Raw genomic sequence first — 17,542 nt, forward strand, 5'->3', positions numbered from 1 at the left:
TTCCCAAATATTTCTATCTGTGAAATGTGGGAATTATTTGTCTAAAATTATGAATTTTTAGGTCTCTGTTATTTGATTTTCTATAAATTAATCTTATCTAGCATACCTGATACCGCGACATCTACCATACCGTGTCGATACAATTTATGAACTTTATGTAACTAATTAAGGCCTTCTTTTTTGGTTTATGTTGTTTTCCTAAAGTATGTACAAATTTATTGTATTAGCCTAAGTACGAAGGATTGGCCAAGTTAGTATTACGTAAATAAATATGCTTTGTTAATGGGGCCACGCCATAAAATAAATCAAAGCGCTACACAATCTTATCTCTTGCAAGATAGCTAATCCCATAAAGAGGATGTACATAATGGTATTATAGTTTTTGAAAAAATATGCAACTTTATAGAAATCTTTGTTAGCTGTTTTAATCGTTATTTAGTATTATATACCTACTAGCCGGTTTTTGTTAAATATTTAGTCATGATTGAATTGAGTTGATTTAATTTTAAATTATTGTTTATAAATAATATTCTAAACGTCATGCTATTCTAATGATTGTAGCTTATCTCAAATAACAAATGGACATCGTAGATGTCTTGACTTGATTGAAACCCACACTACTTACTATGCAAATTGACTGGCCTAAACAATCTAATAAAAATAGCACACAAACTCCCTGTGGTAGGTACCTATTATTTAATATTGTACCGTATCGAGAGTATCACCTTTAAGTGGCAGTGGGTGGAATCAATCGCTCAAACCGCAGACACTAACTTTTTTTACCGAGTGATCATTTGTAGTAATTCTAAATCGTTTCAATCCAGTGGTAGGTACTTGGTTACCACTAAGCTAGAGTAAAATGTAAATTGTTGTACGGTGTATTATTTCCTTTTTTTTTTTTTTTTTTACTGTATACCTAATGTCGGAAGCAACGTTCCCTATCATAAACTCACAAAAATATGTATGTGCAAATATTCACATACATGACGTACTCGACAAATTAGGATACCGCCAAAGAAGAGAGTAGTCGGTACCTCTAACAAAAAAGTAATTATTATGTTCACGTAAATTGCACTTACGTAACTTAGTTTTGTGCTTTCTTTATATCATTAGGGTTCAGTATGTACCTACCTTTGTTTTACTATAATTGCGTTAAGAAAAGATGGAAACTCGTATTGTATCGCTCATTTACATAACATCGAAATAGTTACAGCGAAAAGAGATGGTGTTCTTTTACATTTTTTCTTCAACCTAAAATTATGAACTAAAACATGACGACAATCGTCCTGTGAGAAATGGGTTTGTGAAGATTGTGCAATATTTGATGGGTCTATCTATTTAGGCACAACCAAAAATCAGGCAGGGATTTATGTGTGCGGAGGTTGGAAAGATTTTTCTACATGTTAAGAACTTAGAGGGAAGGTTGGTCATATTAGGGGTAAGTATGTCAACTAAGTTATGACTGGAAATTAATATAAAAGCAATGTTTTATTGGAATAAGTTAATTTATTACGAACACATAATTTTGGCAAGTATCAAATCGTACAATCTCAATCTTTCAACTCGCTCATTATCCAAGGCAGATACGCGACCACTTTGGTATATACACCGGGGATATTTGCCCTGGCGCAAGGAGTCGGCCCGAAACTGACAATTCCGTGAAGCTCGTAATGAAAGTCGTGTTCTTGCATCATGAGAGGCCCGCCCGAGTCCCCACGGCACGAATCCTTCCCTAACACACCGCCGGCACATAGCTGGTGACGCCACAGCGAAGCGTTTAGTCTGGTTCTTTGGTAGTACTTCTGGCAGGTCGTTAGGTTTACGAGAGGTAGATGGACGTGGAGTTTCCGATTGCTGCTCCCGCCTCTTTCGGAGGCACCCCAGCCGGCCACCGTCAACTCGTAGGGTCCGCCAGGTCTTTTGGAGATGTCATAGGCTGGCAGACAGATGGGACGAATAAAGTCTGAAATTTAAGACAATTAAAATGTTGAATTGTTTGGTATTCATAAAGCAACTCGAGAATTTAAAGGATTCGATTGGACTTGCACAACCATTTTACGGACATTGTTGTATGATTTTCGATTATCGATTTATAAATTTTATTAATCTATTTCCATCTTTTTAGTGATCATGGTGAAGATACAATTTTAAAAATGTTTTATTTGATACCTACATCGTCAAGAAATCTGATATCGAATATAGCTATGTTGACTATATGGGAAGTTTAAACGATCATTTACAAGTGTCCTGCTATTCCCTATCACTCTGTTAATAAACAATAAGTAAAAGTAGTAGTTATCAGTGTATTAAAAAATACAAACATATTCTATATGCCATTAGTGAAAACAATTAAGTTGAAATCAATATCTTTACATAATATGTATAAATTATTATGACTGTGATTATGTCTATCACTTCCGGGAAAATACAATTTGAGATTTTTCAGCTGCTTGCTTGATGTTTATGAACTTTCAGCTTTTTGGGTTTAGAAATTTCTAGTTTCTACAATGAATATACTCACGATGGATTGGCTTTGAAAGATTAACTAATTTTCTGCAAAATTGTACATATTATGGACACACAGCGGCTTGGGAGTTTTTCTAATACCAAATCTCACCTGTGTAAGGTGCCTCGTACTTAAGTCTTATTAGCGCGATATCATTTCTGTGGTTCCAGGAACTCTCGTCGTACTTGGGGTGTATGATGAACGTTTGTATGGGAATTCTCAGCGGCCTTTCGTTACACTCTTTCTTGCCATCGTATAACGGCAGGCAGTCAACCATTTGTCGCCTGTCGTATTCGCCTAACCGGACGTTCAAGCTGAAAAACGTAAAATGAATAATTAACAACTAAATCATGTGAAAAGCCAATATGCAGTGGTAAGTAGTAATATTGTACAATATTTCATTCAAATTTTCTAACAGTAGATCTTCCGCTTGCATTGTATTTAATGCACTCTTAAGGACGATAAATTGGCCGAAGCGTACGACGGTAGGTATATAGGTACTACCCCCTAAATGTTATTATTATCGATTTATAACTTTCACCAATCGATTTCTTATTGTCGGTAAGGTTATATGAAAGTGTCTTGATTAATATCGACAAATGCCGACTACTGGTGAAATTAACAAAGAAACAACTTACGAGTATGCGATATGCATGTTGAGTATAAAACGAAAAGACTACTAAAATAAACCAATGTATGATGAGGCAGACAATAATACTCGATGTGATAAAGGTCGTCACACGCTGATGAAATTTCAATGGGTTGTCAGGTTGTCACTTAGCTAAGCTAGCGGACAACCTCTGGACAAATGCAGTCATACCGTGGTACCCAAGGGTCAAACGACAACGCCAGCTGGATCGACGTAGAGTTGCCACTTCATAACTTTGCACTCTAAATACTAAATACTCTAAGCACTTAATATATTCTAAAAATATTTTTTTTACGTATATAATCTCTTTATTTTATTATTACTACATAATATATTAATACAAAGTGAATATCATTTGATCTAATTTTCTGTGAGGTAATCAGGCAAAGATCCGTATCAGTGTAGTAAAAAATGCAAAAAGTGCAAAGTTATAAAGCGTATACTCTACCTATTACAGTTCGGCGGATGTACGTGAGCGTCAGTGTTGCCAACCGTACTATGATTATAGTACAATACTATAATTTTGATTCTGCAAACAATGTAAAATACTATAATTTTACGCCAAATATGCCAAAATACTATAATTTTAAAGGATATAAGCCAAAAATGTTCCTGTACTATATTTTTTACAGCAATACTATAATTTTTACGCCTTTGTACTATAATCAGCATAGAAAAAGATAGTCAGACACTGGTGAGTGTAGAACTGGGGACCGAGTCCAGCAGTGGATCGACCCCGACCAATGATGCGACGATTATCCATTTACTTGTAAAGATTTTGAGATCGTATTCTACATTTCTACCTATTGAATTTGCCTATTTAGAAATTAAGGTTTTGCTATATTATGGTTATTTTTTATTATTTGTATATAGGCGATGGTTATAATTTATCGTAAAAAGTAAAAAGAATTTGAGCCTACGTGGTATTTATTTTTATCGCTTATAAATACCGATTTATAAACAATATAATATGTAATATTTTATTGATCGTTAGGTACTGTTAATATTATTCAGAATAATAATTAGATAATAATATTTAGTAAGTTATAGGTACCTAGTATCTATATCTACCTAGTCAATTTGGCATGGAGTGACATTCCAATATATTATTTCAAATCGATTTGTATAATGGCGAAATCATTATATCGGCTTCTATCAATTGCTGCCTACATATTATTATTTATCTTATTCAATAAAAATAAATTTCCTATTGTCCTGACCTTTGGAGGTGAACATATTACAAAGAAATTATAAAGTGGGTACGTGTCCGGCCTAAAGATACGATTAAAAATTAAAACACCTTGGCCATGCAGATGTTGGACGTTTTCGTTTAGATTTTCGTTGCTACTCGCATTAAAATAGACAATATCTACCTACTTACCTGCGATTGATGTTCGACATGAACCGTGAGCATCGCAATATTAAATTGAATGAATAACCAATAACCTGAAGTAGTATACATATTTTTAAATGATTATCTATTAGCGATATATATAAATACTATACAAAATAAAAAATAGGCTGATTTGGTGTCATTTTTTGCAAACCGATTAAATGAACAACGGTTGGATCTAAGCGCGCTACCCACACACGTCTCAATTACTGCTATCTGACCGCATTATCTAATTATGATTCAATTTTATTATTAGCTACACCCGCGCAGTATACACCCACACCCCACCTCACCACTCCATCGCTGCTATCTTGCAACTTTACTAACTCGTGATAAATTGAATCATGTGCATTATTTTTGAGAAGTTTTTTCGTATCTTCGGAACCTTCAGAGATATAGAAAACTAGAATATGAAACTCAATAATTATTATCATCAATAAATCCAGTAGTTGTTGAGCTATATAAAAAGCAAATATTTCCAAATCACAGACAGACCGTTCAATTATATTGTTAGTAGCTATCTACATGTACATGATTCAGTCGTCTATGATACTTTTTAACGATTTTTAACGAACTATGAATTTGTAAAAGCTAATATTTTTTTTTTTTGCAGGAAGAGCTAAAAAGGTCCCAAGTTTTTCTTCGCAGCTCAATAATGTTAAAAAACTCTGGGATATTTCAATGATAAATGTAGCGTTAACTTCTTATTAGATAGGTACCTACTTGAAAACTGTTAAGTAAACAAGGAAATTCGTGGCATCTGTTTTCGGGGTTCCCATCTTATATCTGGAGTTTATTTTTTCAATAAAGTTTTGGTTTCCGACTTTTCTCTATTTTAGGCGTGTCGATTGATGACCGGGAATGTTTACAACTTTGAGAGGCGCTGTTAATATCAGAAAAACCCTTCTAAACATCGGAAAAACTAAACATTCTCGAATTAAGCTCGGTCAAGTTATTTAAAAAAAAAAAAAAGGCGGCTTATTATACTTGTGTACTTTGGGGCTTTTGGGCCTAATGCAACGATGGCCGAAGGAGGTATGGTTAACAGTTTATCAAATACAATAAAAGAAATTGGCATTGCTATTATTGGCGACATGTTTTATGTAAATTATTATTATATTTTAAATTTATATCTAATGGTGAAAGTATGAATACTGCACAATATAAATTTAGTAGGTATTCAAACATAAATCTCCTTCTCATTGTAACCCTCGTAGCTGAGAATCGTGCCTTATGGGAAATGCTATTAGTTTTGTGTTGTTATTATGGCAACATGCTTTTTGAATTATTCATAAATGTATGCAAATTATTCATTTCGATGATTTGGGTTTGCATACATAATCGGTACCTACCTACTCAATACAATTTTGATGTGTCCGCAACGTGTAAATAACATTAAATAGGTACTACCTAATATAGTATACCTATGTGTACTTGCTATCTGTTGATTTGACAGCTGGCACTTTTGTTTCAATTTCTCTGTAGCCACACATTATGCCCGCGAAAATTGTCTAATCCAACTTATTTACGTGCGTACTATGTATATGGCATTTTCTTGGTAGTGACTCTGGTATTGTTGATCATTTTGGAATGATTATAGACAACCTCGTTAACAGTTTAGTTGTTGTAGTATTAGTGTTATGATATGTTTTTATTTAAATATGATTCAATCAGAAAGAAACCCGTCTCTGGAATGCAATTCGTAAATTCAATATTTAGTTATGTAGCAAAAAAAACAGGTTGGAATTCTACTTCAGCTGAAGTACAAAACATTTTATTATAAACAGAGTACGTGTACCTACGCAACTTATAATTCTTTAAATATGTATACCTAATCGATTCGTTACTTGTCTAATTTTTTGGTTACTTTTAACACACCAAGGAAGCTGTGTTTAGCATACATCTATTTCCAGTTATCGAGTATCATTATCCAAAGCTATGAGCAGGTATACTTCACAAATCATTAGGATAATATTGTATACTTACAACAAATAGTTGGCGATCTTACAAGGTGTCCAACATGAGTAAATTTAGTTTGTTTTGACATTCTGTAAATGCGGTGTTCTCAAAAGACGCATTTTATATAAATCTCTCAAAACCATTTATTTATGTTTATCACCGATTTCAGACAATCAAAATAAATGTTAACTCATTGACAATGGCCCACTGATTGTTCAATTGATTGTGTCCATTTGAATTGCACGAAACCTGTGCTGATTTTTCTAAATTATGTTAATATCTACAAAGCACATCATACTGTCTTTTATTTAATTTAATACGATATCTTTCCATCAAGAATTGACAATTAATACCATTAAAGAAACTATCAATTTGGTTGTCACTCGTACGTACCTACTTATTTTGTCCTTGGTCCCTTACGATTGATCAGATACCAAAAAAATGCTCGTAATATAAAAAATAAATTGCTGTACTCACGGAGCTCCAATTCGCTTGACGGCAGATTTGGTGAGGCAATGTCCAGCTGTCAAAACATATCGACTCGTAATCAGCGAAGATCCGCAAGCAACCTTCACTTCGCCTATTCTCGTATCGTACTCGATCAGGCCCATCCAAGGATATTCACTCAAACCAGTTTCACTGCCTCCGACTATCTTGTCTTCAGCTGCGGATATTCCACACTTCCCTAGCGGCGGCAATAGCCTTTCGGCCACAATCATATCCAGATCCAAATATGGAGGAGCAAATTCTATGTATTCTGGTGCGGTTGGTGGTGGTATAAATGGTGGGGTAATAATTGGCGGGTTAATAATTGGTGGGGTAATAATTGGTGGTGTGATGATTGGTGGGGTGCCGATTGGTGAATTCGGACCAATATTATTTGGTGGTATAGTGGTAGTTTCGATCGATTCCTCTAAAGTGTCCATTATATCAGTAGTCGTTTCCTCTATTTCCTCTGACGGATAATCGGTGGCGTCAGTTTCTACATGGTTTCCTTCGGTAGTAATATTTTCTCCCTCATTATCAGTCGGTGTTGTAAACGGCGTTTGGTTATTATTTTCACCGTTTGGTGTGCTCTCATCGATGGGGTAACTTCCGCCATTTTCCGGTGTGCTTGAATAGTATACCGGTGTAATGGTAATTGATGGGGTAACAGTCAGCGGTACATATGTCTGCATGTATATGTTATCTCTGCAACATACGCTAAAGCCGTTTGGACTGTTACATGCAACGCGACGCAGATATTCTTGACCTTCTTGCCCGAAACCGTATCTTACTGAAAGGCAAAAAAATACTATTAAGGGGGGACATGCTCAGCGTAGGTCAAAATGGAGCTTTTATTACATTTTCAAAGCATAATCCTGGACATTCCTTAAACGTTGTAGATAATCTATTTATATAATTTTGAAGCCTTATTATCCTTTATATTTATTTTAAACATTTGATGACTGCATAAAGTATTTTTATTACATAAAATAGTATTCTTTTAAACCTCTCGCTCTAATGTTTGAGAATATAGTCATATTTCAGTACATAAATGTGCAGTGGTGTTAAAATTTTTTGCATTTATTAATTTTTAAACGCATTTATAAAACTATCAGTATAATTTATGTCGACATTATTATAGTGAAATATTTACGATAAAAAATTATATTGATAATCTCTGTGATCCCAAATTTGACAAGAATTAGGCATTTTATTATTCAAAAAATGGGCAAGATTAACATATTTGAAGATCATTCTAAAGACACTAATTAAAAGCTATGTCTTTGATCATTCAAGTGTGATAAACATCCTACGAATAATGTTTGCTTTATAATAATTATTAACCTAAGAATAAAGTAGTGTTTTTTTTGAAATACGCCATTTCTTTTGGCATTCCCCAGTGGTTAAGCTACAACATACGGCCGTAGCCATAAATTGACAAACTAAAACTGAAGTAGGGAGTAAGATCATGATAACGCGCGTGTTTGAACATGTACCGTTTAAAAAAAATCGGTTAGGTTGTTGAGGTTGACACGAATGTATGGGAATAGTCGTCATCCGACGTAGGGATCTGATATTAATTAATAAGTAGGTACCTAAGAATTTAGTTCTCCTATTCCAGGTGCTGGCATACTTTTCATGTACATATAATGTTAGAGACCCGGTTTATTTTGTGAATACACGATAAGTTATGGTCGTAGTCTGGAAGTAGTCGTGGCTCACTCCGTAACTTGATACTTCATTGGAACCGCGAGCGCGGTACGGATGCGTTTGAATTATATGATAAATGCAGATTATTTTGTGATTTGTCTACTTGAGATGATAGTATACACGAAAAGTCATGGTGCTAGCCACAAAAGTGGTCGGGGATCCCACTCCACGTCTCCTAATTTGTTTACTTAAGGCACCCCGTACCACTCAATATTGTTTGTGTAACCATGATAATATTATGATGTGTCACTTCAACCTCTGGTGTGTTATTCAGCACAAATTAGCATCGTACTAAACTTTTCATATTAATTATTTCACAATTAGTAAAATAACGTTAAAAAAAGTTCATTCAGGAATGCAGAACTTTTGAGTTGAGTGAGAGTGTTTTGTGTCTGAATTCAGTCATGTCCAGTTCAGCGTGATTGACTTATAGCTTGTAGCTAACAATCACTGGTCAGTCTAGTGGTCATTTTTTGTTATCACTTTGATACGTTTTGGCTCCGTCTCTATTGAAGAAGATTTTTCAACATCTTTTCATAACGCAACATTCAATAATATATTATATTTACATTAATTTAATAATATAATCTTACTATATTTTTCCTTATTTTAACGATTGTACCTATACATAATATTAATATTATAAGATTTTTTAACGTCTTTTCATAACGCAAGTAATGTATGTTTACATTTACCAATTAATTTTATAATATGATGTCACTATATGTTTCCGTATTTTAAAGATTGTATACATATTATATAACTATCAGATATCCTGATATTGCCGTCACTAATCATGCTATTTTTATCAAAGGTCCTTAGTAAATGCCAGTGACCTAAACATTTGGTTTATTTACGCATGAGTAATGACTGGGTGGTCTTGTCTGTTTAGTTATATAATTCATAATTTTAAATAACATAGTTTTCCGCTATTGGATTGCTTAGAAGCAAGCGTGACAGAAACCTGGAAACGTTCGTTCAAATAATTGACAACTTCTTTTTCAATGGACAATGGACCACCTATGTTTAGATAATTAGCTAAACGAAAATGGCAATTACTTTTATTATTTATAATTCTTCGATTTGTTCCTAATTGGTACCTACGTTTCTAAGGTTATTCTTAAGTTTGTTGCATTCTTATAATACCTATCTTGTGTTTTTATTATTCATTGAATAAAAAATAATTTGTTTTAAAAATCCACTAACGTTGTGATTCATCAATAATGTTATTGAGTCATTGCATTGGTGGTTAAAAAAATATGTTCTTACGCTGGAGTTTTCTCAAGACGGACGGACAATATGCCAGTTCAGTGCAGGTTCCAAAGATGCATCCGCCATTGGTTTGGTCGAGGAGTGGACAGCAAACGTACGAAGTAGAGTCCAAGTAGCCACACTGGGAATTGATCAGGTACTCCGTTTGGCGTTCACTCCTGTGGTGATTCTGCAATAGGGTCCACAGTGGCATGCAGTAGTTGACCGGGACGCATTTACCAATCGCATTTGTGGGCGTATAGCAATTTTCTGGAAATAAAAACATTTGTTTAAATACATTTTATGCTGGCCAAGATTTTTGCTTCGGTCGTTGTCAGGGGTAATGGAGCTTAAATTTGACAGTAATATTACCCTCAACCTCTTCATTGACTAACAAGTCTCCATCGATAAGTTAGTGACTTTAGACCATTTATATAGCAAATTGGCTCTATCATGTATTTTACGGGACTTTTTGTTTATTACTTTATTAACTTTAATTTGATATAGTAAACTTTAGTTTACTTACGACAATTGAAACTTATGCCAAAGGAGATTTAGTGAACTGGACCGCCCCATAAATGTTCCCGTGTCACTTGGATCGTATTCGGTCTTTTTTGCTATTACGGAAAATGAATTCTACATTGCTTTCCGTACATACCAAATTTCCAAATTTCAGATCCGTACATTGTATACCTTTATTGTCCCGTTTGATAGTTACGGCTAGGCTTGCCACAAAATATCCTGAACAAAATAAATAATGTTAATTGAATGCGGCATTAAAAACCGGCCTGGACTTAAGAACACACCTTCAAAACCTTAGATTATAGAAAAATTTCAAAACAGAACAATTTCGGTAAAACCGCGACGTATGGTAAATTGCTAAGTCTAGTTATGGCTATCAGAAGTTTTTTCGCCTACAGTACTGGGCGAATTCTTTCTCATAAAAAGTCTACAATCAAACGCGTCAAAGCATACATTACGACTACGTCATTCTAATTATCAAAACTAAGCAACTCACCTGTCAAAATGTTTGTCTGTAACGTACAAGACAGCGTTGTGTCGTTTATTTTATTGTAATATTTATTAGGCAATATCCTTATGTTATTTTGCATCTATCTATCTGTCAGTAGCGAATACTTCCTGTTGGACGGAGATAGAAGATGTGTAAACAATACTTGGATAATGAACGATTAGGCAATAACGCGCGGCATTTTTGAGATGTATTCGGGTTAATCGGAAAAATTCAGTTAATTGTTGTATATAAATGTCTTAATCTTTCTTTCTTTTACTAACACCTATAGTCGATAGTTTCTCGCGCTGTGTCGTCAGTAACCGGTGCAAGAATTATTGGTTTTGTACTATTTGATCCAAGTACAAAGTACATTAAAAAAATACAGTATGTTGGATGCACTTCGTTAAATTAAGTCAAGGTATACGGTAAATAATCGTTTAGTACAGAATCTTCACCACTGCTACTTATGCATATTATGTAATGTACCCACAAAGACCTAAAACTAATATAACCTCAGATTTTTAATACCTAGTAAAAAAAAAATTTTGTCCATGGTCGTTGCTTGGAAGATACATGCTTTCGCCAATGCATTGAATAAACGTGACAACTAATCCACTTAATTTTTGTGTCGATCAGGATCTGTTTCGTCCGGTTAATGTAAGTGCACTCTCATCTATAATGCATGTTGGTTTTATTTTATTCTTAGGCATTAATGAAATAAAACCATGATTTTCATCCTACGTTTCACATAAATTAAGTGTGAACGTAAAGTGCTTGCAAGGAAAGTAGTATTACAATAATTGTATGTAACGTAAATTGTATGTAAATTGTGAGTATCTTACAAAACATTCATGGAACTGTTGTGTACACTAATAAGACATCACACCTATTTAATTTACAATGCTTTTTGATTATAGCATCATACAAACTTTAAGCTTTTAAAGTAAACAATATAATATAATATAAACATTTATGCACCCACTTGACTGTGTCAACTTAAGAAATGTTCAAAGGGATCTCACAGCATTCAGGTCACCATCTAAAAGCGGTAAATTAACTAAAATAACGTCTTGAACCGAATGCACACCTGCAGTAATAAATAAGATGATATATGTATCTTTTTATACAAATAGCACTTTACCCTCTTTTAAAATACTGACACGAGTTAAGAAATACATTTAAGTGATAATTATTAATATTATTTACGAGCTCATGCAATCTGTTCTCACCCTTTTGGGGTAAACATCTGCATTCACCCCTACTTTAACTATGTTGATTTAAAACAAGTACATCATTATGAAATTGCTCCCACGCTTTTGCAAGTATGGAAATAAGCCAGAAAAAGCACTTAACTGGTAATTACTGATATTATTTACGAGCTTATGTTTAACACTCAGGGTAAAGCAATCTATTATCTACATTAATTGCACAAATGTGCATCTTTTTGGATTAGTTTAGACACTTATGAACACCTGCATAGTCAAATAATGTTATAAATGTTATTCCTTGTTAATGTAAAGCATATATCATAATTAACACGTGCAGATGAAACAGACCTTGTTCAAGTCAAAAACCCATTAAAGAGAATAGTATAAAATCTCAGGGAATGTTACCCCTGTTGTCTCGTTTCCAACCATTGTACAGTACGTAACCTCTGTCTGTCAAACACTTTGTACTAAAATTATTACTGAAATAAATAGTAATGTTTTACTTTACGTAAAACACTATTTGCTCCGCCGTGTTCACAATCAATTACAAACGCCCACCGCTCAAGCATCCTAGAAGGTAAATCTCCTGACAAATTACCTTCAAAGACGTACAGTCTATAAATGTACAAGAAAACTGTGAAGAATTACATCAAGGAGTTTCACAGAGTGTCCCAATTCTGGTAAGAACTTAAGGAAGGTTAATACCATCAAACCATATAGGTTACCTGCCAACCCAGATCTCCTACTTCCTCAAGCTACTCATCACTAGGACATAACAGAACGACGAACAATGTGATATTTACGTTTAAAATCTGGGTTTTTATCTTTAACACTTCCTGTAAACTGGTGCATCCACAAATAATACAAAAAAATGCTGTGAGTGAACTGAACTATCTCGCAAGTTGAAAAGTAAATGGTTTTAATAATATTTTTTTTAGGCAGGTACGCCGAGTTGCAAGTATATTGGTATGATCAACTAACGACGATTACAATCAAGTTAGAATAACAATCATTTGTTACGTGCACCTACCGCCGTACAGTTATTTGAACTTCTCAATAATATAATTATTGTTGGACTATCATACTTTATATTTTTATTTTGTGGTATGAATTTTGGCATACCAACCATCAGCTTTTGCACTGCTAGTGGGCAGGGATCGCACTACCGGGCAGCGGTTTTATTCTGAGATTAGGTTAAACATAATATTTGTAAGTATCTACAATGTAAAACAGTAAATATAAAAATGTAAACATACATTTTCACATATAGAGGCATTATTTATTACGATTGGGTGCGGATTTTTCTTTTAAGTTAGGTATGTACAAGAAGTTTCACAGCCCATAATCTCGAAAAAATACACAGCTACGGTTATTTAAATTTCAATACTATTTTCAGAACATCTTTGATCAATCTTCACGAATGACGTCTGCTAAATTTTCCATGAAGAAATTAATAAAAATTAATTAGAAACGCCGCGTCGTAAAATCTTATAAAGTCGACATTACTTTACCGTAAAAATATGAAATTATCAGATCTTGCATCGCATTTTACGTGTATTTTTATATTAGTTTTGTTTCTTTAGAGAAAATACGCTATAATATATAAATGATAAGTAAGTGGTTAACCGCTGAGTAAATTCCGTCATACAGTGGTATCCAAGGGGCACTAAATGCTCACAGGGACGCCCTAAAACCCACTGGATAAACGAACTCATAAAGTTCGGTAGATGTACCTACGTGGCAGCAAAGAACTAGGGCCCGAAAAGAGTGGAGGAAGCTTGGGGAGGCATTCATCCAGCGGTGGATCGACCCCGGCTGATATGATATGATGACATATAAATATAATCTCGAATTCCCCACATTCAATATTTATTTTTCTAGTCACAAATCTCGGGTTCAAGAAATCGAGCGGGATCCCGGGATTGTAAACCCTAGTAGGTACATACTTATTATCAATTAAATATAATATATACGTAAAATAAATTAATTGCACCTTCCCAACACTAATCTTGATGGTATTCATATATATACGTAACATTATAATGTAATAAAACAATGCCGTCATAATAATATATTATATCCGTTTTCAAATGAGTCTTAATTAAAAAAGTGGTTCATTAACATCTTGTAGTACTTATTTTCTTATATGCTATTTTCCGTATAATTAATAAACACGACCTTCATATTCGGTTCTATTCTTTTGTTTTTTGTAAAGTAAATAAATACTACATTAAAGATTTTTTTGCAATTTGAAAAATATTTTCCAATGGTCATTTGTTTTATTTTCTAATTGTTAAGTTTTTTGCGACTCTAATTTCGCCTTTCAGCATCTCCAGGTCCAATAGCAAACGTACTACTGATACAAAATATAGTTACTTACTGTTTGTACACTAAATTAACACTTCAAAAGGTCGTGACAAATAAGTACATTATTCTAGATAAATAATTTAGAAAAATTAAGTTTAACATTTTTTTATTTACTTTCATTTGGGGAACCATCAATTACCAATAAAATACCAGTTACAACAGCTGTATTTAGTATTTACAATTTGCATTGAAGTTCATAGTATTTTCAATTAGTTTTATGTCTGCATAAATGTATAACATGTATATTTCACACTCAATAATTGAGTAGTATACTTATTGTTATAAGATTTTTTTATTACATTATCTAGTAATAATACATTCGAACAAAAATTATGAGACAACAGTATGATATCGAAATGAATTAAGATTATATAATATATAATTATGGTATTCTTCATCTTTCTTTGTGGTGTTTAGACCATAAAACAAGCGAGAAAACGTAAGATGCTCACGTCGCTTATAAATAATATATCTGCTATGAATGTAATAAACATGAATGACTGGCTCTCTAAAATATATCTTCTAGTTCCGCATTTTTTTAATCATATACTCAGGCGTGAAAATGAAAATTTGGAAATGCTCGTTAGAGGAATCTTCAGGGGTCGACGCACAAGTGGGGAAAGTAGTGTACTCGATAGTTCTACCAAATACAGTGGACAATAATTACTGGAGCGATATAACGAGGATTAGCAAAAATTCTCGATTATCAACAGTGAAGAACGCGAAAACAGAGAATATAATTATTTAGAGTGCGACTATAATTATTATTGTTTTACTTTTGATTTCAATTATACATACGGAGGTATGTACGTCTGTTGTACGGTTTAAGTGGTGGGTACACAGAAGAAGAAGAAATATTTCAAATGTATATTATTTAACAATTTAATATATTATAAGATACTTACGCGCCAAAACATTTACATTTAAAAAAGTCACCGCTACCACGGCGATGAGTATGACACTGTTCGCTATTTTTGAAAAAAATTTGTCGTTCATGATTTATTTTGTAGCTTTTTTTTAAATTTTAAAACACAATCACTGTACTCTATTTAATAACAGGTTTTTGGCAACTAAATAATCTATTACAATATAATTTTTAAAAACTTCATCAATCCATGTGCCGGCGAGGCGCGCGCGTGGCTTGCAAACATTGACTATTGATATTATGCAAGCTTTCAATCTTTTAAAGGCTCGGAACCTTCCGTTGAAAATCATACGCGTATGTACTTACCTATTTTTTTATGGTTTTACCGCTCCGTGCTTGCCGTTGGGATTAAAACTATCGAACCATAATAAATGATTATTATAATAATATATGTATACCTACCTAATTATTTCATAATCACTTATAGTTAGTATTTACTTAGTAAAAATCCACTTTAGAAAATGTTTATAATATCAATTATATTAATTAGATTTATTAGTCGATAGCTATTTCGCTTTCGTAAGTAAGAAAACAATATACTTGGTAGGAATACTAGAATGCCTACCATTTTTATGACAAAAATATCGTAATAACACCACTAAGGCATAAGTCAGCCTGCGTCTGCGATCCTACCATTTGACTATTGAACACATGGAATTTTATTTATATTATATACCTGCAGGTCTATTCTTAATGGTTATCACTTTAGGAAGTGTTTGTTATTTTCATTGTTCCAAATCAGCACGGAAGGTATTCTATACACTATACGATTATCGGCTGCTATCTCTAATTCGTAATATGACGACAATTTAGATTTGTAGACATGTCGGTCAAATTCGGATATGTTCGTGCTGCCGAACCCAAGCGGATAAAGTCGAACCAGCGCCATCTAGTCGGTCGAACACAAGAATTTTGTATTGACAGTTGACACGTCAGACATATCAACATAACCTATAATTTTATTAGTCATGTCATTGCGATTGCAGCAAAACAGTCAGATCTTGCGGCGTCTCAAATCTCAATATGTAAAATTGACGTACTCTGTCTCGTTCTTAAAGTTAGCACGGCCAAGAGAGGGGCTGTTAATACATATCACCTTTTGACAGTCCATATGGTTAACTTTTTTACATAATTAACCGCCAGAATACGTAAAGTGATAAATGTGATATATTTATCACAATTAGCTCTTTAAAATTAGCTTTTGATGTTAAGTGATATGTTAGAATAGGCCTGCTGGGAGGACTACACCGTGAATTTATTGTTTGATGTAATATGTTTACCTTATTGTCTCATATGGTTGTATGTAGGTATGTTCCACACCCACGGGCGTCGCGCGGCATAAGCGTTGGACTATCACGCCGTGGGTCTCAGGTTCGAATCCTGGGTCTGGCAAGTACACATATTGTTTTTCAATTTGTGAATGAGTCAGGGTATGGACCTAACAGGTTGAGCAAGTGGCTGACATCCATTTCTCGTAAAAAAAATCTGTTAATACAAACCTCTACCCTTTGGATGCCCATATGATCCTATTAGGATCGGACATGGTCGGAAAAAAAAATGTTCTATTCATCAGTGATTGTCAACCCCTTTCGCTTGGCACCCTTACAACATTTTGTAAAATCTTGAAGAATCGCTAATTGCCTGACACATTAAGGTCCATGTGTATAAAGTGCAACGTAGTAGGTATATCATAATATTACTAGATAGCCAGATAGATTTAGCAGATTAAAAATGCTGCTGTTTACTATCGTTTATCACAAATGTTATGTACCTTATATTATTTTAGCTAGGTAGGTACTGCATTAGCTAGGTGCAGGTACCCCTGAGTAATGTAGGTACCTATGACTTGCCTAGTCAAGTAGGATTTCACTTCAACTAGGGTTAGTAAATAATAATTACGCACAAAATAATATAGATATTAATTGAGTATTTATTACCTACACTTCGGATATACTGACTGACCTAAACTTTCAAAATGCTTCATTGTTTAAAAATGTCATGTTAAATCAGTTTTTACCCCGTTCCTTTTAAACTTTTCAAGTCGTATTTTTTCCATTAGATTTTGCGGTCTTGCGG

The 17,542-nt window shown here is 33.8% G+C and overlaps 2 protein-coding genes across 4 annotated transcripts in view; one reads left to right on the forward strand and one right to left on the reverse strand.

Annotated features, from left to right (window-relative positions):
- mim (missing-in-metastasis) overlaps positions 1-17,542 on the forward strand; it is a 352,784-nt gene that overhangs the window by 235,489 nt on the left and 99,753 nt on the right. The gene's annotated exons all lie outside the window — the stretch shown is intronic.
- LOC147075004 (phenoloxidase-activating enzyme-like) lies at positions 908-15,699 on the reverse strand. Its single transcript, XM_085943179.1, has 5 exons — positions 15,447-15,699; positions 9,973-10,224; positions 6,985-7,783; positions 2,618-2,820; positions 908-1,963 (listed from the first exon to the last, which is right to left on the reverse strand). The coding sequence occupies exons 1-5, from the start codon at positions 15,535-15,537 to the stop codon at positions 1,551-1,553; spliced, it is 1,758 nt and encodes a 585-aa protein (XP_085799305.1). The 5' UTR covers positions 15,538-15,699; the 3' UTR covers positions 908-1,550.

Source organism: Rhyacophila brunnea, unplaced genomic scaffold (genome assembly GCF_057557595.1).
Source record: "Rhyacophila brunnea isolate RB1 unplaced genomic scaffold, BYU_Rbru_1.0 scaffold_15, whole genome shotgun sequence".
Lineage (NCBI taxonomy): Eukaryota > Metazoa > Arthropoda > Insecta > Trichoptera > Rhyacophilidae > Rhyacophila > Rhyacophila brunnea.